General features: G+C 37.3%; 1 protein-coding gene across 7 annotated transcripts in view; it reads left to right on the plus strand.

Moving 5' to 3' along the window:
• Positions 1-26,971, plus strand: part of RAPGEF2 (Rap guanine nucleotide exchange factor 2) — a 257,309-nt gene that overhangs the window by 72,640 nt on the left and 157,698 nt on the right. For all 7 annotated transcript variants that reach the window (XM_032148637.2, XM_032148647.2, XM_032148641.2 and 4 more), the window contains exons 2-3: positions 11,204-11,274; positions 17,776-17,832. In XM_032148637.2, the coding sequence (XP_032004528.1) occupies positions 11,204-11,274; positions 17,776-17,832 (128 nt within the window). The remainder of the gene's footprint in view (positions 1-11,203; positions 11,275-17,775; positions 17,833-26,971) is intronic.

Genomic DNA, 26,971 nt, shown 5'->3' on the forward strand with positions numbered 1-26,971 from the left:
GGACGGAAGAGTGTTTGGAGGGACTTTGTGTTAGGCTGGACCCAGAGACTGCTGGTCATCATGTGGAAAGGGTGCAAGAGGTTGTTGGTGTTTGGGTTTCATTCCAGTGTGGAGAGCCTTGGAACTAGGTGGTTTGAACATAGTGTGCCTGACACAGTGTTAACAGATACGTGCTCTGGAGGTAACAGGCACCCTCCGCCCCCACCTCAAACAAAGACAGCATTAGCCTTGTTTGGGAAATTCGTGGGTAAAGTTATTAGTCCCTCTCCTGCATGAACTTTAATGTAGTTTGTAAACCTGGCAGAAATACATGCTATACAGTGTTGTATAGGACAAGGTACTGTGGGGCGTATTTTGGGAAATACTGCAAAAAAAAAGTTACAAAGGTTTAACCTGACAATATGCTACTGATGTGTTATATTGAATTACTTCAATATAGCAGGTTTTTTTCAAATGATACTTCAGTTGTGTGGATATATTTTAGAAGAAAATATATACAAAATTGGCCAGGCGCGGTGGCTCACGCCTGTAATCCCAGCACTTTGGGAGGCCGAGGCGGGCGGATCACGAGGTCAGGAGATCGAGACCATCCTGGCTAACACGGTGAAACCCCGTCTCTACTAAAAATACAAAAAATTAGCCGGGCTAGGTGGCGGGCGCCTGTAGTCACAGCTACGCGGGAGGCTGAGGCAGGAGAATGGCGTGAACCCTGGGGGCGGAGCCTGCAGCGAGCCGAGATTGCGCCACTGCACTCCAGCCTGGGTGAAAGAGCGGGACTCTGTCTCAAAAAAAAAAAAAAAAAAAAAAAGAAAAAAAGAAAATATATACAAAATTTTAATTTGTTTTCTAATGCCATCCACAGATGAAAAAATATCCAAGAATGGTGCTAAATTAAATTAGGTCTTCAAAGTCAGTTTCAGTAACTCCAATGTGACCTGAAACTTGTGGGAAACCTCTTATAATTTTAAACAATTTTAAGAGTGAAGTGTAAATATTATAAGGAATGTTTTAAAGGTAGAAAGTTAGAAAGTCTGTAGGTCCAAATGTTAATGGAATGCGTGTAGAATTTTTTTAACGACTTCATTTTAAGTGTTGTAAAACAGTCTTGAGCTATGGAAGGTAAACTTACATTAGAGAGGAAAATACTTAGTTTGTTGTCCAGCTCTGCCAGTCTTAAATATATTTCTAGCCAATCTTTCTTGGAGGAAAAATTAAGTGGCTGTTTTCAAATTGGAAAATTTCCCCATTCTCCTCTTTCTCAATCTTAAGGATATGAGATTTCTTACCAATGTCATTTGGAAAGTATATTTATAACAGATGTGATAAAATATATGTCAGGTATACTTCTCTTTAAACCTAATATAAAAATCTGGATTTATAAAACAGACAATTTAGGGGGCCCTTTATAAGTATTATAAGAATTCATTTGACTTTTTTTTTTTTGGCATACAGACACATCATAAAAGGATACATTAATTTGTAATAATTCTGATATATATAGTTAAGTGTCTCAGGAATATTTTAAATTTTATATTCTTAGGATTACTTGTGCTTTTATTCAGATCTCATTGGCAATGAACTCAATCACCTTTTTTTCCAGGATCTGATTTTGCCATGAAACTATCAGTACTGAAACTGTGTAATTTCAGCCACACAGCCTAGTTGCATAGATATTATTCACCATCTTTTGCAAATATGGTCTCACTAACAAACCCAGGGTCACACAGCTAGGGAGTGGTGGGGACCAGGATTTGAACTCTGCCCCATCTGACTCCAAAGCTTGTATTCCTTTTATTACATCTCTCTCCTTCTTAGGATAGCTCTGTTGTATGTTTTAGTGTAGAAGTATTTGAGATCTCCTAAATAAAACACTGCAACTTAACCATAGCGTATCCACTTAACCATACCGTATCAATAAACATAATGAAACTTGCAGAACTTCCCCCTTTCTGCCCCTCCACCATTTGGGTATAGACGTGAATTTGAGCATTGTATAATCTAGCTTTTAACCCCCTTATTAATAATGTTCAAGACATAACTCTCTAATTCATTGCTAGTGATCTTTTGCCCAAAAGGATAAATTTCATTTTTATCTTTCCAAGTTCCTCTCTCTGGATGGATCCACAAGGAAGAATATGTTGGCATCAGGACAGTGCTGGTCCTGTGACCAGTGTCGCTTTAAGCAAGATGCTCCTTTCTCTTCCTCCTTATGTTTAAGCCCATAGACGTTTACCACTTAGGCCTCAACCTCCACAGTCCTGCTAATTATGACAGTCTTGGCCTCGGTTTCCTTGACCATTAAGAAAGGCTTTTTAAAGCAATCAATCCAGTTCCAAATACAGTTAAATATGTAGCTTCATATATGAAACAAAACCCCTTTTAAAGGAAAAAGATATGTCTTTTTTCTCATGGTGCAGTGGACATAATCATCCCACACCATTATTTTTTGTTGTGTACAAGCAGCAAAGAGTCTATACGGGATAGGAGGGATTGCACCAGCATATGGTATGGGCAGGCAGTCAGGAGAGGAGGTGGAGAAATAGTAATCTGCTCTCAGTTCTCCAAAGATCCTATTAAGACATACTGTACATTGTTAACGAGATCTTGATGCTGCAAACAAATGAAATTAAAAGCTAGTTATAAGTGAATTGTAAGTTTGCTATGCAGCCCGTTATGTATTCTGAATGAGTCTCTAAGGAGAAATTAGAGAGCCCAGGATGTGGGGTACTCTCCCTCTGACTTCTTTCCCATTAGCATGTATTATGTTTTTTGTTTTTTGTTTTTGAGACAGAGTTTTGCTCTGTCACCCAGGCTTGAGTGCTGGCGTGCGATTTTAGCTCACTGCAACCTCCACCTCCTGGGTTCAAGCGATTCTCCTGCCTCAGCCCCCCAAGTAGCTGGGCTTACAGGTGCGCACTACCACACCCGGCTAGTTTTCGTATTTTTAGTAGAGACGGGGGTTTCTCCATGTTAGCCAGGCTGGTCTTGAGCTCCTGACCTCAGGCAATTCACCTGCCTTGGCTTCCCAAAGTGCTGGGATTACAGGCATGAGCCACCACACCTGACCTAGTGTGTATTATGTTAACAGACTTTGAGCAAGAGGATTGACTTTGGATAGGTTGTGAACAATCACTCTCCTAAAGTACTTAAAGGATGCTTTTGGGTTTTGAATCTGGTTTACGTTTGGGACAAAAAAAGGGAGTGTTTTTCATGGGAAAGCTTTATTCCAATTGGTTTGTCAATATCTTTGTCCACTGTGCTACCGTGGTTTTATAACTTCAGTCTACTTTCAAGTAGCATCTATTTTTGAAAAAAGGATGTCCTTCCTAGGGTAAAACGAAAGCCTTATTGTTCTAAAAAATGCTGCTTCCTGCTTAGAGCAACATATTCCTGTTTGTGCTCAATGACTAGAGAATTTGGGGGAAAAATAGCTTACATTTTTTTTTCAGAGTCCTTTCAAATAGTAGTAGTCATGTGAATTTCATTTGTCTTGGGAAGTGCAGTTGGGAAGATTAGAAATTTTTCAGTTTGTATGTCATAGTTTTTTTACCAAAATGGAAATTGAGACACTCTAGGTAATTTAACTCTCCAGCATTATTTTTCTATAGTTGTTGGTTGAAATTTCCTTCTATGAATGTTTCTTGTTTGCATAGAGAAAAAAAGAATCTAAAAGTGTTAACTCCCTGAAGGCCATACATTTCTTTGTGCATCTTAAAAGTCTTGCTCTGTGATGCTACATATTTGGTTTTCACTGATGGTTGCACATTTCAGGTTGGTTTGAGGAGCGGGACTTCTCAGTACCCCCATTCTTACTCACTTGCCTTTCTGGTTTTTTGCTGGTAGAGGCAATTCCATGCCAACTAATAATTTTAATAAAAGCCAACAACTAAGAGGAAACAAAGGTTGAAACTTCTGTGTGAGAAGTGAAGGAGGAGAAATAGGAGTGACCACTACGGGCAGAAAAGGAGTGGGGATAGCTCCTGGGCAGGGCAGAGCTGGATTGTTTTGCAGTGGCCTTTCATGCCCCAGATCTCCTCCCTTACACTCCTGGTAGATTGCATTTCTCTTGCTTGTGCTGCCTGAAATCTCATACCACTTAGAGATTTGTTTGGACTTATGGAAGTACAAAGGCCAACAGACAGTTCTTGTGCAAGTTTTAAGGGTTCCTACTGAATGTGTTCGGATTGCCTGCCTTTAATTCTTAGACCAGGGCGTAGTGAGCCGATATGGGGCTTGGGTAATGTGAGGTCTCGACACCTGGTGAGAAGGTAGAAAAAGTTGATAGGAAGATTAGAAATGAAAGGCAATGTGTGCCTATTTCAAGACATTGCTTTGTCCTGCTTGCTTTTAGGAAAGGATAAGAAAACTTGTCTTCCTTTTTGCTTTTTGTTGTTCATGTGATCTATGGTAACTAATATTTGGCTGCTGACCTCCTGATTGAAGAAAAGTTTAAACACAGATTGCTTCTTCCTTCGATTTGCATGTTTTTGCTTATCTCTAGTAAACTTTCTTTCATTTTTCAGGGTCTGAGAGCAGAGATTTCTTGATGTCTTTGCCATAGTTTCTCTGTTTTTTCCTACATACCCAAATCCATGTTGGTCAAGTTCATATTAGGTAGTGAAACATTGCTTATGTGTTGCCTGCCACTCCTGTTAATACAACTAAGAAGTCTCAAGTTTACATGGAGTCTATCTGTAAAGCCATCTAATTGCATCTATAATAGCAGAATAATGTAGTCTTTTCCCCTAGTTTATAGGCTCCTTGTGGCACAGACTGCTTAAAGCAAGTTTCATGTGGGATGATGTACTGTAAGAGCAATAGAAGAAACTCTGAATGTAATTGAATTTATTTAAGAAGTTTATAGTCTGGTTTGATATATAAAATACAAAATGAAGCAGTTACTACACAGGGTTTTCTAGTTGTTTACTGCTTGAATAATGACATATTTGAAAGTACCCCCTAAAAATCATCATTATATGAGATACGAATGTTTTATTTATGCAGGTACATATAGAAAGAAAAACTGCTTTTTAAGTTTGTTCATGCATTAAGGTGTAATGTCTATTTCCCAGTTTTATGATACAGGCTCAGTAACAACTTCCTGATTCATTGACTTATGTCAGTGAACTATAGGTGATAATATTCCATTCTTTACATTTTTATTAACTAATCAACAATCTTATTTAATTTGTATGTTATAATTAAGATAAAGAAATAATGGTTATTATTCAAAGTATACATTCATACTTAAAATTGTTAAATCCATGTATATCATACTAACACACATAATGTGTATGACGTAATTTGTATAAGAACGTGGCCCTTATACAACTGTGAAACACCGTAATGTTGAAAAGCAACAGATTAATAAAGTGCCACTTGATCAGTGAGCTAGCTTTTTATCTTTGATTTTTCTTGGGTTAGTTGAAGGAGTAGAAAGATTACTTCGAGGCCTTTTGCTCTATTTTAAAGCCTTAAGGCTGTTCTTTGATTCTGTCTTGAGGCTTCCAAATTCTTGCTTCTACTGTGTTTCTTAGATTTCTCCATCCTTTCCAGAAATAGCTTTTAAAAATTTTATGTCTTTCTAATACTTTTCCAGATACACTTTTTTGGTCAGTGTGAATTTATTTGCTTGATGGTTAAATGAATGCAAGTAGTCTTTTTGCTTAGATAAAATCAGTTTTAGGCCTTGGGCAGATTATAACAGGTTGACAGGTAATTTAGTGAAAACAATGTAAGACTTTAATATTAGTCTTACATTGTCAGAATATAAGCTCCTCAGAAATGGGAAGACAGTCTTTTTTTTTTTTTGAGATGGAGTCTCGCTCTGTTGCCAGGCTGGAGTGCAGTGGCACAATCTCAGCCTACTGCAATCTCTGCCTCCCGGGTTCAAGCGATTCCCCTGCCTCAGCCTCCTGAGTAGGTGGAACTACAGGCATGCATCACCACGCCTGGCTAATTTTTTTGTATTTTTAGTAGAGACGGGGTTTCACCATGTTGGCCAGGATGGTCTTGATCTCCTGACCTCAGGTCATCCACCCGCCTCGGCCTCCCAGAGTGCTGGGATTACGGGTGTGAGCCAGCATGCCCCGCCAGGAATACAGTCATTCTGTACTATTTAACAACTTCAAGTAACGTACAAATTCATAATATTTAAACTAGAATGGTGAACTTTAGGATTATCCAGAAGGATCTTTTATTATAAATGTTTCATTAGGACATTTTTATTGGCTTTCCTTGAATGCAAATAGAACATTATGATTGGAGCCTGATTGCTTTTCTATAGAAGGGGTTTATTAGATTTAGGAATGTATACTTTGTTAACTGGATAGAGGAAACAATTTTGTTTTAGTTTGCTTATTGGTGTTGAACTTATGGGACCTATTTTTACATTTCCGTCTTTAAGTAGCTTTTAAAAGGCTTCTTGGAAATATCAGAGTACAGATGGATAAAATGAGAGGCCATCAGTTTATTTGAAAGTTGTCTATATGACGGTGACATTTTAAGTTCCTAATATTGATAAGTTTTAAATTGGAATGACTTAAAATTATAAATCATGTCTTAACATACCATAACATTGTTTTAAGGACTAAAATAGTCTAAAATATTTTAGACTGAAAAGCTTCCTAGTATTTTCTTTTCTTCGTCTTTTTTTTTTTTTTTTTTTTTTTTTTTTGAGACACAGTCTCACTCTGTTGCCCAGGCAGGAGTGGAGTGGTACAATCTCGGCTCACTGCAACCTCCTTCTCCTGGGTTCAAGCGATTCTTCTGCCTTAGCTGCCACAGTAGCTGAGATTACAGGCATATGCCACAACACACAGCGAATTTTTGTATTTTCAGTAGAGATGGGGTTTCACCATGTTGGCCAGGCTGGTCTTGAACTCCTAACCTCAAATGGTCTGTCTACCTTGGCTTCCCAAAATACTGGGATTACAGGTGTGAGCCACCATGCCCAGCCTTAGTACTTTCTTTAAAAGCTTTCTAATTCCTTATCTAGTTATTCTGTGAATTACTGTCTGTGTCCTTATATAAGATTCAGTTGCACACACAGTTCTAATTGTTCGTAAGTGTTCTCAGGCTACAAAAAGTTTTTTTTCTTAATTAAAAGGATTAAAATTTAACCAAGAGAGTATGGTCTGTACACTGAAAAGACAAAAACAATGTTAAAAGAAATCACAGAAGACCTAAATAAATGTATAGACATCACATGTTATGAATCAGGAGACTTAATATTTTTAAGATGGCAACACTACTCGGATTGGTCTGCAGATTCAGTGCAACCCTACTAAAATCCCAACTGGCTTGTTTGCATATGCCGACAAGCTAATCAAAAAAATTAAGGTTGAAAATGCAAGGCACCTAACAGAGCCAGAAAAATCTCTTGTGAAAGGTAGAACAAGGCTGGAACACTCAAAATTCACAGTTTCAAAACTTAACTACCAAAGCTGCCTATTCAAGACAGCGTGGTACAGGCATAAGGATAGACAAACCAGTGGAATAGAATTGACAGTCCAGAAATAAACCCTTTTATTTATGGTCAATTGATTTTTCAATAAGCCTACCATTACAATTCAATGTGGTAAAGAATAGTCTTTTCAACAGAGGGTTCCAGGACAACTGATATGCACATGTGAAAATAATGTTGGACCCCTACTTCACACTGTATACAAAAATTAAAATGGATCATAGACCTCAATGTAAGAGCTAAAACCATACAACTTTTAGAAGAAAATATAGTAGTAAATCATTGGGATCTTGGGTTAGGTAATGGTTTCTTAAATATTACTCTTAAAGCTCATGCAACAAAAGAAAATAAATTGGACTTCAAAATTAAAATTTTGTGCTTCAAAGGACACCATCAAGGAAGTAAAAAAGATGGTCCATGGAATGGGAGAAGATATTTACAAATTATAGATCTGAATAAGGACCTTCTATCCAGAATGTATAAAGGACTCATAATTTAATGATAAAAAGACAGATAAACCAATTAAAATATGAACAAAGAATTTTTTTTATTATACTTTAAGTTCTAGGGTACATGTGCACAACATGCAGGTTTGTTACATATGTATACATGAGCCATGTTGGTATGCTGCACCCGTTAACTTGTCATTTACATTAGGTATATCTCCTAATGCTATCCCTCCCCCCTCCTCCGACCCCACGACAGGCTCTGGTGTGTGATGTTCCCCACCCTGTGTCCAAGTGTGCTCGTTGTTCAGTTCCCACCTGTGAGTGAGAACGTGTGGTGTTTGGTTTTCTGTCCTTGTGATAGTTTGCTGAGAATGATGATGGTTTCCAGCTTCATCTGTGTCCCTACAAAGGACATGAACTCATCCTTTTTTATGGCTGCATAGTATTCCATGGTGTATATGTGCCACATTTTCTTAATCCAGTCTATCGTTGATGGACATTTGGGTTGGTTCCAAGTCTTTGCTATTGTGAATAGTGCCACAATAAACATACGTGTGCATGTGTCTTTATAGCAGCATGATTTATAATCCTTTGGGTATATACCCAGTATTGGGGTGGCTGGGTCAAATGGTATTTCTAGTTCTAGATCCTTGAGGAATTGCCACATTGTCTTCCACAATGGTTGAGCTAGTTTAGAGTCCCACCAACAGTGTAAAAGTGTTCCTGTTTCTCCACATCCTCTCCAGCACCTGTTGTTTCCTGACTTTTTAATGATCACCATTCTAACTGGTGTGAGATGGTATCTCATTGTGGTTTTGATTTGCATTTCTCTGATGGCCAGTGATGATGAGCATTTTTTCATGTGTCTGTTGGCTGCATAAATGTCTTCTTTTGAGAAGCGTCTGTTCATATCCTTTGCCCACTTTTTTTTTTTTTTTTGAGACGGAGTCTCGCTCTTTCACCCAGGCTGGAGTGCAGTGGCGCTATCTCGGCTCACTGCAGGCTCCGCCCCCCGGGGTTCACACCATTCTCCTGCCTCAGCCTCCCGCGTAGCTGGGACTACAGGCGCCCGCCACCTCGCCCAGCTAATTTTTTGTATTTTTAGTAGAAACGGGGTTTCACCGTGTTAGCCAGGATGGTCTCGATCTCCTGACCTCGTGATCCGCCCGCCTCGGCCTCCCAAAGTGCTGGGATTACAGGCGTGAGCCACCACTCCCGGCGCTTTGCCCACTTTTAATGGGGTTATTTGATTTTTTTCTTGTAAATTTGTTTAAGTTCATTGTAGATTCTGGATATTAGCCTTTTGTCAGATGGGTAGATTGCAAAAAATTTTCTCCCATTCTGTAGGTTGCCTGTTCACTCTGATGGTAGTTTCTTTTGCTGTGCAGAAGCTCTTTAGTTTAATTAGATCCCATTTGTCAATTTTGGCTTTTGTTGCCGTTGCTTTTGGTGTTTTAGCCATGAAGTCCTTGCCCATGCCTATGTCCTGAATGGTACTGCCTAGGTTTTCTTCTAGGGTTTTTATAGTTTTAGGTCTAACATTTAAGTCTTTAATCCATCTTGAATTAAATTTTGTGTAAGGAAGGGATCCAGTTTTAGCTTTATACATATGACTAGCCAGTTTCCCCAGCACCATTTATTAAATAGGGAATCCTTTCCCCATTTCTTTGAACAAAGAATTTGAATAGACACTTATCCAAGAAGTTACATAAATGGACATAGCACATGAAAAGACGCTCAACATCCTTAATCATTGGGGAAATGCAAGTCAATACTATTATACACTTAGTAAGATGATTAAAATAAAAAGAGAGACAATAACAAGCGTTGGTAAAGATGTAGAGAGCTTGCAATCCTCATACATTGCCTGTGGGATTATAAAATGGTTGCAGTGACTTAGGTAAGCAGTTTGGCAGGTCCTTAAAGAGTCAAACATAGAGTTATCATGTGAACCAGCAGCTTCACTTATAGGTGTATACCCATGAGAATTCAAAATGGTGTTCAAACAGAAACTTATGCATGAGTTTATAGCAGCATTATTCATAATAGCCAAAAAGAGGGAAGATCCTAAATGTCCATCAATTGATAAATGGGCAAACGAAATGTAGTATATATCTACAATGAAATAATATTTGGCAATAAAAAGGAAAGTACTGATACATGCTAAAACATGGATAAACCTTGAAAACATTGTGCTAAGTGAAGGAAGCTGTCCCCAAAGATCATATATTCCACTGTGGGATGTCATTTACACGAAATGTCCAGAATAGGCAAACTCATAGAAACAGAAAGTAGTTTAGTGGTTGTCAGGAACTTAGAGTAAGGGGGAATGGAGAATGACTGCTAATGGGTATGGAGTTTTTTTTTGGGATGGTGAAAATGTTCTGAAATTAGTGGTGATAGATGGTACAACAAAACCACTGAATTGTTCACTTTAAAAGGATACATTTTATAGTATGTGAATCATCAGTAAATAAAGCTGTTAACACTTTGAAAAGGAGAGGATTATTTTACAAATTTCTTAAAATAGATTTGTTGTAGATTTTGACTAAGGTTTAAGAGAGGAGTAAATATCCCTCATATTCTTGATGTCAGAAACTGTGTAATCCTGGACTCCTAGATATTAGAGTCTTAAAATACTAAATCCTTTCTGGCTTGTCACAAATGAATATAAGCAGGACTTTGAATTTTTACTTCTTCTGAACTTTCATAAATAACTTTGAGTCTTTTTTTTTTCCTATTTACTGCAATGTGATCTGGTAAAACAAGGCATGTTTCCTTTTTTAAAAGAAAATATTTAAACTTAAGTATTTCTATATAAGAAAATATTTCTATATAAGATGTAATTTTGGTAAGAATTGAAAAAAATTGAATTTATATCCATTTTTAAGTGTAGCCAGGAAATAACAAGCATTCATTTTATATTGACTAAGAAAATAATTTGATTTAACTATGGTATTGACAAATATACTGTGAAATTAAAACCTTGTACTTGATATTTTGATGTAAAAGGCAGAAACAGGTGATAAAGAACTATTTATGAGGAATTTATTTTTATAAGTTAATAATTTTATTTTATATTTTAGTAGGTTTTGTGCATATCCCAGAAGCAGTTGTAATGGATGACATTTGTACAACTGAGCTTTTAATGTTTATTTTTAATGTCTTAAGAAAACATGTATTTAAAAAAAAGCTATCCATAGTTTAATTTGGTTTGTAGATAGTGACTTATTTTAGAAACCCCTTTTCCTGGCAAGTCTAATAATTTCTATTCTTTTCTTTGAAACAGGATCTGGAAATAGTATATTCCTATTTACATGGTATGGAAGCCTTATCAAACTTGAGGGAGCATCAACTTAGGTATGTCATTTTAATATTAAGTTAATCATAGAATGGTAAAAATTTGAAGCATGTAACAATTTAACATTTTAATTTTTTACTTTTATTCTTACTTGACACAATAATTGTACATATTCGTGGGGTACATTGTGATATTTTAATACATGTATACAATGTGTTGTGATCAAATGGGGATTATTAGCATGTCCATCACTTCAAACGTTTATCATTTCTTTGTGTTATAGCATTTGAAATCCACTCTTTGAGCTATTTGAAAATACACCACAAATTGTTGTTAATGATATTACCCTATAGTGCTATAGAACACCAGGACTTATGTCTCCTACCTAGAATGCTAGAATTTTATAGATCACTTACTGTAGTCAACAAGTAGGTTTAAAGGAATCTTATTCATGAAAACTCTGCTTCATCTAGGTCCTATACTAAGGAGCTTAAACTTACACTAATAATATATACTTAATTAAGTTTTACTTTTACAAAGTTGAATTCAATTGTATCCAATAAGAGAATAATATTTTGACATATCTGTCATAGTTATATTCTTCCATTTCCACCCCAGGGTCTGTCTCTGTCTCTTTCCTCCCCCTCTTTTTTTTCTCTCTCTCTCTCCATCCCCCTCCATTTCCCTCCCTTCCTCTCTCACCTCTCACCAAAAGTAGTAAATGCCACTTGGTGAATATATCAATAGGGGCAATATTTGCCATCTTGGCAAATAAAAACCTACTACTTAGCATTCAGATATATTAGAAACCAGAACCTTTTAAATTAATCATTTAAAGAATTATTAGGTCCATTATTTTAGTATGTTCTGTATCTTTGTTTGAATATTTTATTGCATTAAGTAGACTGCCTTTTTCAGAGAAACATAATTTATACTATATTTGTTTTTATGAGATCTGCCCATATAGAAATCTCATCACTTCTGTCATACAGTAATACAGCAACTGTATTTACGTTTATCTGGGCTTCATATTAAAGAACAAAAATGATTTTACCTTAAGTGGAATATAAAATAAAGGACCTTAGGAAGATGGATAATATATAAACACCAACTAGGACATAATGGGAAAGTCTTATTTTTTCCAGGTCTAGCTATTTCTGATGCCAGTAGGTTTTAATTATGAAAGGAATGCTTTTTCCATATATTTCCCCTTTACTCTTTCAACACTAATTAATTTGTGAGCATGTCAATTCCATATTTAGTTGTTAATTGAAAAGAATATCAAGAGGATTGAGTACTTCTAAAATTAAATTTTTAATGAAAATCATTTAAATTAAAGTAGATTGTAGATTAAGTGTTTAAAAATTAAGTCAAGTTTTATTAGAAAGGGCAAAACCACTGGGATTTTAGAAGATGGCTCAAATTAGAGCAAGAATAATTTTTAAAGTGTGTAACTTTCATTTTATATTTTGTGACGACAACTTTGCTAAGAAAAAATTGTACTAACAATTATTTAATTGCGTGCGGTTAATTCATAAATGCAAATGCAACTAATTAATATGTAAATACAAATGTCACATTCCCACTGTGCACATAAAACCACACATGTAATATTTAGATATATTGATTATATAATGCATTTTATTTAGATAATAGGAATTCTATGCAATAGAAAAAGGATTTTTTATACTTAGAGAAATGTTCTGGATGACAAAAGTATAAATAGGCTGGGCATGGTGGTCATGCCTGTAATCCCAGCTCTTTGGGTGGCCGAGGTGGGTGGATCACTTGAGGTCAGGAGTTCAACACGAGCCTGGCCAACATGGTGAAACCCCATCTCTACTAAAAATACAAAAATTAGCGTGGCTTGTTGGCAAACGCTTATAATCCCAGCTACTCTGGAAGCTGAGGTAGGAGAGTCGCTTGAACCTGGGAGGCAGAGGTTGCAGTGAGCAGAGGTTGCAGTGAGCCACCGCCCTCCAGCCTGGGCAACAGAGTGAGACTCCATCTCAAAAAAAAAAAAAAAAAAAAAAAAAAAAGGAAAAAAGAAAAAGTATAAAAATACTAATGAAGTTCCATACACCCATCAGCCAGTTTCAGAACTGTCAGCTTTCTGCAGCTGCAAAAGTAATTTCGGTTATAAATAATAAGTTCAAGGGTATAGTTGAGTCTATTTACACCTTAGAATGTCTATTTTGGAGCCTACACAGATATGTGTGTTGGCATGAACCTACAGGGCGGGGCCTGTAAGATGTTTATCTTATGTTTGTGTTGAAGTCACATTAATGGAAAACATCACCTTAAACTAATTTAAGTTCTTTTTTTAGAACAAGATCAGGATACCACATGCATAATAACAAAAATAGAGGTACAGATAAACCCAACAACTTAGATAAACTGCTTTATAATACTACAATTTCTGGGAAAAATGTATCTCCTTTAGATAAATTATTTTCCTTTAATTTTATACCCTGGGAATAATAGAGAGCAGTCAGTTAAGATTTCCACATGACACAGGTTTACAATTTTAGGAAAAAAGTGCTCATAATCAAGATTTTCAGTCTGTTAAGTATTGGGCAGTAGAGCAGCAACATTTGTGTTCTGTGGGGGAGTGGAAGTGGCTTTTATTTATTTGAAAGCCTCCCTGTGTTGTTACAGAGCAGTTAAAGTAGACATTACTGTGTTGCTGTAAGATCACACACTCTGTGCAGTGTAAAGGATTTTTCACATCTTTACTAAAAACTATGTTTCTTCATCATTTTAACTATTTTTCTAATGTTTTATCCCTTTAGTTTACACAAGAAGCAGCATATTTGCCAGCGGGGAAAAGAATGCTGTAATTGGGAGCAGAGACCAAAAATCTGTTTTAAAAAATAGAGTAATTGGGGCTATCTAGTTTTGGAAACAAGAGCCTGCTGAAATATAATAATACATGTTTTCTGCAGCATCATGGATGAGTGTAATTGTTACTATATAGGCCTTTAGATCATTGAGTAGTAACTGAATTATGGTTATTATACTCATTAGGAACTCAGGGAAGGTCAATATGCTTTTGCTAAAACATTGCCTAACAATGTTTAAAGACAAAAAGCAGTTTGGTACTTGATTCCTCCATTTATGACATTTTCATATAAGAGATTTTATCATGACTTTCTGATAGCACTGTTTAAATTTATTTTATAAACAGTTATCGATTGATTGTATACTTACTGTGTACTTGATGTTGATGTAGGCTCTGGAGATACTGCATTGAAGTAAATCAAACCCCTGACATCACGGAACTGAGGTTCCCAGTGGAGCAGAAAAGATTGAGATTTGGATTAATGTTACTTTATTTAGTATGTTGGACATGATAAGGATGGGTGCTGGGCAGCTCTGGCTTTTGGAGTCAAAAGGAGGGGTGACATTAGAGTCAGGACAGCCTGCAAAGATTTCTTCAGTGTAAAGGTGCCCCAGATGCTCTGTCATGGGCACAGGCTTGGTGCAGGGGAAAGCAGGGTCCACGGTATAGTAAGGCACAGTAAGTAAGTAAAATATAACATAGTATAGAAGTATAGCAAATAGCATAGGAGTTTGGATTTTCTTTTAGAGGTTGTGGAGATTAAGAGTGGAGCTGTGAGATCATCTGACTTAGTGTTTGGAAAGATCTCTCGGGAAGCTTTGTGCGGCCTTGTGGGGAATGGACGATAGGCATGTAAAGGTGGAAGCAGAAGTCTCTGTACTTGTGGTCTTGGTAAGGGATCATGGTGGGATAATGATAGCTCATGCTAGATTTAACAGAGGAGATGGTGAATTTCGTCAGTTCTGGAGGATGTATTTTGGAAACAGGTGATGGCAGAAAGATGTATGTGAAGAAAAGAGAGAAGTCAGGAATGATGACTCTAAGGTTGTTACTGTATTAGTCTGTTCTCTGCTATAAGGCCATACCCGAGACTGGGTAATTTATAAAGGAAAGAAGTTTAATTGACTCGCAGTTACCCATGGCTGGGGAGGCCTCAGAAAACTTACAATCATGGCAGAAGGGGAAGCAAACACATCTTTTTTCACAAGTGGCAGGAGAGAGAAGAATGAGTGTCCAGCGAAGGGGGAAGCCCCTTATAAAACCATCAGATCTTTTAAGAACTCACTAACACCAGAACAGGACTGGGGGAACCAGCCCCATAATTCAGTTATCGCCACTGATCCCTCCCATGACATGTGGGGATTATGGGAACCGCAATTCAAGATAAGATTTGGGTGGAGATACAGCCAAACCATATCAGGGTACTAATTCTGGGAAAGCATATTTTGGAGGAGAAATTTTCTGTCTTGGATATTGTAAGCATGAGGTGGCTGTTACATATTCAAGTGGCAGCACTGAGTACGCATTTAGATGAGTGGCTGCCGTGATGAGAGATTAGATCTGGGGCATTGCTTTGGAAGTCATCAGTGTATAGATTAAAATCATGAACTGGGTGAGATTACTGGAGCTTAGAGAATAGGGATAAGGACAGGATCCTGGAGATGATAACATTTAGAAGTCAGGTAGAGGATGAAGTCGGGGAGCATCCAAAAGAGACAGAAAAAAAAAATGACTAGTAAGTTAAGCTGGAAAAGCAGAAGACCAAGGACAGGTAGCTGAAAAGAGATAATGCTGTAAGGAAAAAAGGAGTAATCAAATACTGCAGAGTAGTGGAGTTGCTAAGGACAGGTAGGATTCCGATAACAAGGTGGATGCTGATTATTTTTAGAGCTTTTTCTTTGGAGTTTCAGGGACCAAATGACGGAGGAGTGGGGAAAGGGGTGAGAAAATGGACATAGAATATGTAGACAACTCAGTCTGGGCGCAGTGGCTCATGCCTGTAATCCCAGCACTTTGGGCAGCCGAGATGGGTGGATCACGAGGTCAAGAGATCGAGACCATACTGGCCAACACGGAGAAACCCCGTCTCTACTAAAAGTACAAAAATTAGCTGTGGTGGCGCGTGACGATAGTCCCAGCTACTTGGGAGGCTGAGGCAGGAGAATCACTTGAACCTGGGAGGCAGGGGTTGCAGTGAGCCAAGATTGCGCCGTGGCACTCCAGCCTGGTGACAGAGTGAGACTCCGTCTCAAAATAATAATAATAATAATAATAATAATAATAATAATAATAATAATAATATATAGACAACTCTAAAAGATTTTCTGTGATGGGAAAAAAGCAAAATATAGATAATAGCTGGAAGGAGATGTGAGGTCAAGAGAGGAGTTCCGCCCACACGATAGGTGACATCTTGAGTTATGTTTACATATTAGTGGACGTGATTTAGTAGAGAGGAACGTGGAGAAGGGGGTAAGCTTGCAGGAGCACAGGGTCTCTCACAGGGATGCAGGGTCTTCCGTGGAAGCAGAAATGAGATTTGGGGTGGAAGTAAAGAGGCAGAGGCAAGAACCCTTCTATTCCAACAGGAAACAAGGCAGAGCCCATTATCTAATTTAAGACCAGATATTTTTAGACTTAACGCTTTTGGCTATCATCTTTTCCTATGAAAAATTCTTACTCAACCTATTGAAGAGGAATGTATGCTTAATAAGATGTATTCAAGACTCACTGCTGCCTCCTGGAGTCAAGTGAGAATCAGGTGCAGTGTTTCCAGGAAGGGATTGAGGTTAAGGACCTCTAAAGTACGGTGGTGGGAATGCGAAGAACAAGGAAAAAAAGTACCCAAGAGAGCTGTTTCTTTGATTTAGCAAACCAAGAAAAGAAAGATGGATGTGGGTTGATTCTAGTGTTTCACAGGTTGGAGAATGGTAGCCCAATTGACCAAAATGGAGGTGCTGTTGAAATAAACACTTTTAATAGCCAGCTTTTTCTATTTCTCGTTCCTTCATAAGATGGAATAGTAATTCTCTGATTTGCATTTCTGTATTTTGGGAAAAATGTAATTGATTTAATATAATAGGATGCTTCTTGAAGATGCTATTCTCAGGGTAATTTTGAATATTTAAAAAGTATTCATGTTTTTCATAATTTTTATAATTTCGTAATTTTTTCAAAAACTCTGGGATGAATCAGCTGAAGTAACAAATCTTTAAAGTTCTAAAGCCTCCAGTTAGTCAGTGGTCATAAAAATATCAAGTTAATTAGAGCCTTAGAGCCTACTTTTATCTGAAATTCCACACTGTTGAGTAACATTCTTGTTGAGCTGTGAATGATGTTATCACTTTTAAAATCAATAGGTTTTCCTTTAAAACGTTTAGGTTCCTTCTCAGTTTTTATTTATCTTGGGGAACATTAATTTGTCCACATGCTATTTACAAAATAGAAAATATACACAATGTTCTCCCCCATAAAATAAACATGGTGAAGTTGACATCTTATTAGATATTTTCTTTTCTAGCATACTTTTACCAGATTTAATGTAATGTAATTTTGTTATCTCAGGTATTAAAAATATTCATCTTGAGGCTAATAAATGATTGTGACAAACCATATAAAATAATCAACTTTCTAGACTATATGTCTCATTTAAGGGTTTAAAATACCAGTCTGTTTTTTAGTGACAGATGTTGAACTCATGTTTTTATCTCTTTTACAGGTTAATGTGTGAAACTGTGAGATACGAGAGACACGAAGCAAATGAAGTTTTATACTAGTAAGTGTTTCCTTTTTGTTTGTACAATGTATCTAATCCAGTGACTAAATTTTCTTAAAGTATCAAATATTAGTAACAGCTGGCTAAGTCAGCACTAACTTATTTTTCTTAGTTGAGAAATGGGAAACATTTTATCTGTTTCCTGTCATAAAATAAAAGTTTACAGTTCTTTCCTCATAAGTTCACATTTGTGTCTATATTTGTATCTCACATGTGGGTCAAAGATACTATTTCATATTGTAGAGTATTTGACATTTTTATTATGAAATAAGAAATAGTATACAGTTTTTCTAACGGAACAAAACATATTCCCACAGCCACACCAGATGGAATGTGAAGATAGCATAAAGGCGGTATTTTAGTTTATACTTCTTTCAGAAACAGGAAAATAAGCCGCCCCCATGTCTTTGGGTATAATTTCATCTTTAGATAATATTAATATTCCTTTCAAGATGTGCAACATACTGCTTAAGAAAAGACAGCCTATTCTTAAAGAATATATAGTAGATAAATATTGGCATATTAACATAAATTATGATTTACTAGACATTTTGTTTAAGTAATGTTTGCCATGACTGTTGTTCTGTTGACTGGTTTTCAAAGCACTTATTTAAAAATTACTACCTTCTAGACTTATTATAGGGAATATTTATTCAAATAAATAAGTCCCAGCTTCTGCCCTTAAGGAGTTCATAGTCTGTTGAGGGAGGTAGAAATAGAATACAAGGAAAACAACAACAACAGAAACAAACAAAGCAAAATAATTGTGGGAATGTAGCTATGTTCCAAGGGTGGAAGAAGCTCAAGGGAGCGCCTGAAGGAAATGAGGAGAGCCTCAGCAAAGGGGCTGTGGAACCAGGTCTCAAAGGTGTGTCCAGGAGGCTGCAGAGACTTCTTGGGCAGAAGGAACAGTATGTGCTGGGACGCAGAGAGGTGATGGGGCCCGGCCTGATGTTTTGAACATCATGGCAAGCTTAGTGTGACTGGCCTGTGGTGTGGGTCAGGGTGGTAAGTCAAGAGAAGACGCAGTCTACAGTCATACTTGGTCAAAAACGTGTTGTTCAGAAAACGACCTGGATCCTTCAGGCAGTTCAGGTCCTGGGTTCTTCAGGAGATTTTTTTCCCTCCTAAATAACATGTTATGGAAAATTACAGACACAATATTTGACACAGTGGTATCACAGACCCCCAAATACTCATTGCCCAACATGGCAAACCCATGGCCAATTGTGTTTTCATTTCTTAATCTCCCCTTCCAGCTCCAACTGGATGATTTTGAAGTAAATCCCAGACAGCACAGTTCATCCATAATTATTATGATATGTATCTCTAAAAGATAGTGACTATAAAAAACCTTAAACACAAGATTATCAAGTCTTTAAAAATAACTCTTTAATATCATGAAAATATTCAAAGTTTTTGTCTCAATTTTTTTTTTTACAGCTTATTCATTTGAATCAAAATCTAAAGTTTATTCATTGTGATTGTTGATTTTCTTTAAGCCTCTCTTAATAGTAGCTTGGAGGCTGGTTTTCATGCAGCAATGATGTGATCACATGTCTCCCAACCCTCCCTGTCTGCCTGTTCCCTCAAAGGTAATACCTGTGGTTGTATGAAAATATGAAGGGTGAGTTAGATTGAGTGTCTGGACAAAGAGATCAGTAAGGAGACAGTTACAGCCATCTGAGGTGGTAAGTACTTGAACTGAGGCAAAGACTGAGGGAATGGAGGAGTCAGGGATGATGGATTTTAGAAGGATACAGGTAGATAGAATCTAGGATGATTCTGAGGTTGCAACATATGAAACTGTGACATCTAGGACCTGTTCAGCAGACAATCATAAATATCCATCTCAAGCTTAAAAGAACCTACACCAAATATAGAGTCATAAGTAATGAAGACGTATTTGATAATGAGAAAATTAACAAGAGGCAAGTGCTCTTAACATACTTATTCCAGAAGAAATGAAGATGTTAATAAAGTGTTATTTTGGGAGCAATAAAAAGTTATCAGTGGAATGAGTATACAAATAACAGGGATAGAGATATTTGAATTCTATTACTGGCATTTATCAAAGCAGTCTAGTGGCAGTAAGCATCAACTTTCCTATATTTTGTCTTCCTCTGAAACATGGTTTGGATAGTATCGATGATGATGAGGTGTGATAGCCGACATTTAACAAGCACTTCCTATGTCCCATGTCCTCTAATAAGTGATTTATATGCATTCATTTACTTATTCTTCGTGGGTATCTTGTGAGGTACTTGTTATCATTATCCCAGCTGGACAAACTGAAGCTTTGAGACGATAAAGAACTTGCCCAAGCTCCCACTGCCTAACGTGGGACAAAGATTTGAGCCCAGACGTTGTGATTCTGCAGCCATAGCTCTTATCCTAGTCACCAGCATTTTCTGGCCCTTTTCATGCCTTGTCACCATAAAATTATGCTTGTGTACATGCTGGGGTAGACACACACTTTCTCCCTGCCCCAAACGGTTCTCCTAAAGTGACAACTGAAACCCACCAGCAGCTCATGCTACATTATGACTGCCTAACAATTATTATTGATTACTTATTTAAATCGAAGGTAGATTACAGTGTCTTCAAACATACCTTTTTTTTTTTTTTTTTTTTAAGTAGGCTTAGAGGTTTGGACAGTGCATGTGAGCTGTGTTGATAATGCAAAGCCATATTTTAGGTAATCTTAAATTTGAATGCATTCCACTCTGTAGAGTTGATTGTAGCACCTGCCCATATTTGACTAGTTAGAAGTAGGCAACAGTGTTAGTAAGTGATGAAAAGTCTTTGGATATGAAATCATGATTTCATAAGACCCAAAATTCAGAGACTAATTGTAAATTCACATAATCAGATTTCTAGCATTTGGCCAATCTTGTGATGAATTGTAGTTGAATTATTTTCTTCCGTGATCCTTAGACATGTTTCTGCTCTTAACAATTTGTGTGAGTTCGGTTTTGAAAATTAAAAATTATTGTATTTGTGTATATATATAAAAATTTGTGATAAACTTAATAATAGTACTCCTCTTTTTCGAACCTGTTGTTATTACCTTTTGGGGAAATGACTTGTTTGTTCTTGTTCTTCCTTGAGCTTGAAGAACACAGTGTAGTCAGAAATATCAAAGGCTTTCACACTTTGGTTTTATGACCAAGAGATGAGTAGAGTAGTCATTTTATTATGTTTATGTGCTGGTGCCTTCTAAGTCTATGGTTTCAATAATTTTGCCAGGTAAATATAATACTCTTTTGATCCACCCCTGTACCTCGTTTTTCTCACCTATAATGTGGAACCGATAATAATAGTTCCTACCCATCAGGGTTGGCATGAGGATGAGATACAGTAACCTGTACAGAGTGTTTAGAGCAGCATGTTCAGAATAAGTGCACAAGCACGTTAGTGCCAGCATCATTGTCATTCTCATCACAGTTTGATAATTGACATTTTGGTCTTCCAATTTTTTAGTTGCTTTAAATGTTTGTCAGGAAGGAATTAAGATAGTGGTGCTCTAGCTCTGATGGTGTTATTGTTTTAACATGAATGACCAAGATGACAAAAACACCATTTTAAATTGTATTGAGTTGGGGGAACATTGTGATTTGAAAAGACTGCATTTTTAAAATTTAGAGTTGCCCATTTGGAATCAAATTGTATTGGTTTGCATTAGAAAGTTAGAGAAAATTAGCTCAACTTTACAGAATGGAAAAGCCTATCAGGTAATTTCTGCCTTCCTTGCCTTTATTATCTACCCTGTTAGGTATTGTGCTGTTTTGTGGGAATACTGAGGCGGATAATATGAATTCCTCACCAGAGGGACCTTAACTTATATTTGTTTTTATTTAACAATTTAATCTTAAGTGAGAAACATATATGTAAAAACACTGGATAAATCATAGTAAAAGTTGCAGCATATTGCCAATAAGAAGTTGGGAATTTGTTCTCTGGAAAAATTCTTTGAACCTGGGGCTGTCTCATAGTACACCATGGAAACTGATCTGCTTTAGTTTTTTCTTAATGGCCAGCCATCTTCACAAATAGTGAAGTGAAACGGAAATACCGTTTAATATATAATTACATTTAACGTGCTCAAAACCTTTGGATCAGAAATTCAACCATTGCAAAAGTTTGTGTCCACACACACACACACCCCCACACTATAAATAAGTGTAACTGTGCACCTCATTGCCTGTTTTCCACATACATGTGACTGACTGCTTTGGTTTCCAAAAGAGTTTTCATAGCACTTTCTAAGGGGTTTATCTCTCTCTATTCCAGGAGAGGAAATTGTTCTCCATAAAAGAGCTACATTGAGGCCTGTTGGGTCTTTTAAAGCATTTTCATTTAAGTCTGTAAATGTGCAATTTAGAACTGCAAGGCTTAGCTGAGCTCTTGTTGCTTTTAGCAGTCTTTGCAGTTGTTGACTTGGCTTTCTGTTTTCATAGCAGCTATTCCCACTGCTCTGTGAGGCTGCTCATCCATCGCAATCCCCTTTCTTTTCTCCCACATCTCCTCCAGGTAACTCTGCCTCTAGTTTGCTTTCTGGTCTCAAACACCCTAATTTATCTGTATCTGCATTTACCTCTTGTCCCACTCCTGTCTCTAGGAGGAAGGGATGTCGTTTTGCCTGTATGATGGAGTTATTTTTGTTCTCGTTTGTATCTTCAGCCTCTTCTTCCTGCTGCGTTTCTGAGACCGTAAGACTGACCCTAAGTGTGCCACGATGCCTTCCATCCTGAAGTTTCTCCTTTGCCTCTCTTACTCATGTCCAATTATTACACTATTTTTTTCCTTCCTGATGTGACCAAGATTTTATTTTACTTTATATCATAGTAAGTTGTTTTAAAATTATTACAAAAGCGCTAATCTACTACTTAGATCATTTTTATAGCCCCCTACCCCAGGAAGCAAATTACTGCGATTCTTTTCTTTTCTTTTCTTTTCTTTTCTTTTCTTTTCTTTTCTTTTCTTTTCTTTTCTTTTCTTTCTTTCTTTCTTTCTTTCTTTCTTTCTTTCTTTCCTTCTTTCTTTCTTTTTCTTTCTTTCCCTTTCTTTCTCTTTCTTTTCTTTTCTTTCCTTCCTTCCTTCCTTGCTTCCCTCCTTCCTTCCTTCCTTCTTTTTCTTTCTTCCCTCCCTCCTTCCTTCCTTCCTTCCTTCCTTCCTTCCTTCCTTCCTTCCTTCCTTCCTTCCTTCCTCTCTTCCTCTCTCTCTCTCTCTTTCTCTTTCTGTCTCTCTTTTTCTTTCTTTCTTCTTACTGTTTTTTTCTTGAGACAGTCTAGCTCTGTTACCCAGGCTGGAATGCAGTGGCACTCACTGTGCAGCTCACTGCAACCTCCACCTCGCTGGTTTAAGCCATTCTCGTGCCTCAGCCTCCCAAGTAGCTGGGATTACAGGCATGTGCCACCACGCCCGGCTAATTTTTGTAGTTTTAGTAGAGCTGGGGTTTTACCATATTGGCCAGGCTGGTCTCAAACTCCTGACCTCAAGTGATCCACCCACCTTGGCCTCCCAAAGTGCTGGGATTACAGGCGTGAGCCACTGCACCTGACCTCTTCTCTTTTTACCCAGCAAGATGTAACCACCATTTTGAAGTATTTTTCGGTCCTAATTTTATTATGCTTATGTGTGTACCTAAAGAAAATGATGGCTGGATGCAGTGGCTCACACCTGTAATCCCAGCACTTTGGGAGGCCGGGGCAGGTGGATCACTTGAGGCCAGGAGTTCGAGACCAGCCTGGGCAACATGGCGAAACCCCGTCTCTACTAAAAATACAAAAATTAGCCTAGCGTGGTGGCATCAGCCTGTAATCCCAGCTGCTTGGGAGGCTGAGCCACGAGAATTGCTTGAGCCCTAGCAGCAGGGTTTGCAGTGAGCTGAGATCACACCTGGGTGACTGAGACCCTGTCTCAAAAAAAAAAAAAAAAAAAAAAAGTGAAACCAAAGGTTTTAATTTATTTGAAAAAAATGGCATCTTTAAAGACTTAGCTTTTGCATGGAATTGTAGGACACGGGTGCTCAACCACCTCGCCTGTATGTAAGTATGAGAATTCAAGCACATGCACACCCATGCCCACACAGATACTTACGAAGGACTGTTTTATGTACATGTGGAGATCCTTTAAGGCTTCTTGACAATGATATTTTTATATTACTATTTTAAAATGAAAATGTTTTATTTTTATGTTGAAGAGTATTTAAATAAAAACATTGTTAAAAATACAATTAAACCGTAATCTTCACTAGGGTAGGGACTAGGTTTATGTTTCAAGTTTGCCTTCTCATGCCTACCATGGAAATTTGCATTTAGTCTGTTCCTGATGGTTATTTTTTTTCAATTCTCTATTCAAAAGAAGGAACTCCTTTGATCTGTAAAGACCCTCATTATGGTCTCACTTCCTAATAAAATGGCTGATTACACATCATCAGGTGTTGGATTCTTTGTATCAATTTTCTGTGAAACTGCTTAGTGAATAAAAACCTGTTTAGGGTAAGGTATAGGAGAAAAATACAGCTTGCTTTTTATATCCTTTCTGATGTGAGGGGTAGTGGTGCTGTCAAGTGTTTTGCAGTGTTGTTGCAGTTTCTTGCTGTTGGGACTCCTATAGTGAAGTTAGGCAGATTTAGCTTCAAATTTGACGCTATCTCTGGATGTGTATAAGCTACCTTTAATTTTTCTGAGACCCAGGTGACTCCAGGTGAGGAACAGGTTTCTTGTGAAGATAAAATTGCAGCATATGAATCTACAAGACACATTTGTAAATTAATTTCGTAACCCATTAGTAGTTTCCAAAAGAGTCAAAATTTCAGATTCTTTTAAATGTGATAAATTGTTCCTTGAGCCCTTGGATCTATTTATTTACCCTCAGTATAGCTGACTCATCGATTTGATGTAATCTCTCTCTCTCTATATATAGTTTATATTGGTGTTTTTCTTTTCATTTATCATTTATTGAATAGCTTCATAACTCCCAGTGTTTCACTCCTTCCTTTCATGTTAAAAATGAATTTCATAAATTTAAGATTGTGCCAGGCACAGTGGCTCATGCCTGTAATCCCAGCACGTTGGGAGGCTGAGGTGGGTGGATCGCTTGAGCCCAGGAGTTCGAGACCAGCCTGGACAAAATGGCACGACCTCATCTCTAAAAAAATACAAAAATTAGCCAGTGCGGTGGCGCACCTCTGTGGTCCCAGCACTACTCAGGAGGCTGAGGTGGGAAGGTCACTTGAGCCTGGGAGGCGGAGGTTTCAGTGAGCCAAGAGTGCACCACTGCACTCTGGCCTGGGCGACAGTGAGTCTTTGTCTCAAAAACAATAATAAAAATAATAAATAATGAAAAAAGTGATAACATTAATGAGCCTATAGAATATCTGGCTTTATTGGTTCTTTAGTAGTTTACATTGTTTGCTAGTTAAAAAAAAAAGGATATCTGCTGTGTCCCCTGTATTTTCAGTATAAAGATGAAATGTCTTTAATATTTTCATCAGTTTTCAGAGTTCTTATTGATCTTACCGACTTTTCTTGTTTTGTTGGTTGCAATTCCTTGTAAATGAATTGCTGTTGTTTGGAAAATGAGGATTTTTTTTTTTAAATCTTAAAATGGTGTTTTCTTTCTTCAGAGTTTTTAATTATAAATGAAGTAATTTCCTCACAATTTAGAACTTTTAAGAAATAGAATAAAAATTACCCTCTACTTTAAAAATGTCATTTGTTTTCTTATTGTGGGAATTTACATATAATTTGTGTATTTACATATAACTCAGTATTATGAATAATATAATTTTATAATAAAATATCAGTATTCCAACAGTGGAAAATATAAATACCAAAGCCCTTAACTCTTGTTAGGGCTCCTTCTAAAATTTGGCATATACTTCATGTTTTAGTACATGCACTTTATATTTCTTTTGGCTTGATATCATTGTTAGGGTTGTTTACTGTGCTGTGTTGCATTAGTTTATCTAGTGAGCTTGCTTTGTGCCATTTGGTTGTACAAAAATAAATAATGAAGACTTTATCAGCTTATAGCTCAGAGCTCCATCAGAGGAGTAAAAATATACAAATTTTTAAACTGTAATAAATACAGTAACAGAAATGATGTAATGTATTTGTGAAAAAGATTAAAATTATTGTGTATCTGGAAAGCCATCTGTCTATTGGAAGGTGGCCATTGTTAGAACTTATTTTTTTGAAGCCGTAGAACACTTTGTTCATAGAAAATCCTGTTCAACCCAACAACAGTAGCTATTATGGTTGAAAGAGGTTTGGATGCCTTGAAATCCCAAGGGCTCTTGACATTGAAAACCTCTGATCTCAGCTGTCTGCCGGATGCCTATAAAAGGATAGAGGATAATTTGTTGTAAATAAGTAATTTTCACTGTGGTTTTTTTTTGGCATAATCGTATATTTGAGAGCGCAAGTCTAAGCTGGCCAGAAGTCTGTAATAACAGCAGTGTAGGTGAGCAAAAATGGGACCCTGAACTGTAGCAAAGGGTTACGATAGAGACTTGGGAGGGGAACCCGCAGAATGTGATGATAGGTTGTGAAGAGGGAGAAGCTTGGGAAGTTGTCCCTTTGTCTTTTGGTTGGAGGGTGTTGGTGAGACAGCAGATACAGGAAAATAAAGGTGTTTTTCTGTTTTTTGGTCACAGGTGGCTGACCCTCTGGAGTTCCTTGTGGTCCCCACATAGTTATTGGAACCTTTGTTAGTCTTCATTTTATTTCACTTTCTTGTTTTATAGGCATGGGATCAGTAGCCCTCGATAATGATTCCTGTCTCCTTTTCTCGAGATGCCAACAGCTTTGTCCTTCGAATGTGATACTATGTGGTATTACATCCTGGATAGTATAAAGTGACCTTTCTAAAATAGCACCAAAATTGGTATCTGATGCTATATGTGGTTCTCAGTTGTGCCGAACCTGTCTCAGATAGCTGTGTCGTGTGCTCAGCTCAGCCACTATTTCTGGACATTTTGCCTATTCTTACAAAGCAATCGCCATCTTTTTGCTTCTCTGTTTTAATGACCTTGTTAATGCTGCCCATATGAAGCATTCAGAGGAGCTTCCTCACTCCCCTGGGCCGCTTCAGGCTTGGCCATATTGCACTTGCTCTGCTAAAGTGGGAG

This window comes from Hylobates moloch, unplaced genomic scaffold, assembly GCF_009828535.3.
Source record: "Hylobates moloch isolate HMO894 unplaced genomic scaffold, HMol_V3 SCAFFOLD_3, whole genome shotgun sequence".
Taxonomy (NCBI): Eukaryota; Metazoa; Chordata; class Mammalia; order Primates; family Hylobatidae; genus Hylobates; species Hylobates moloch.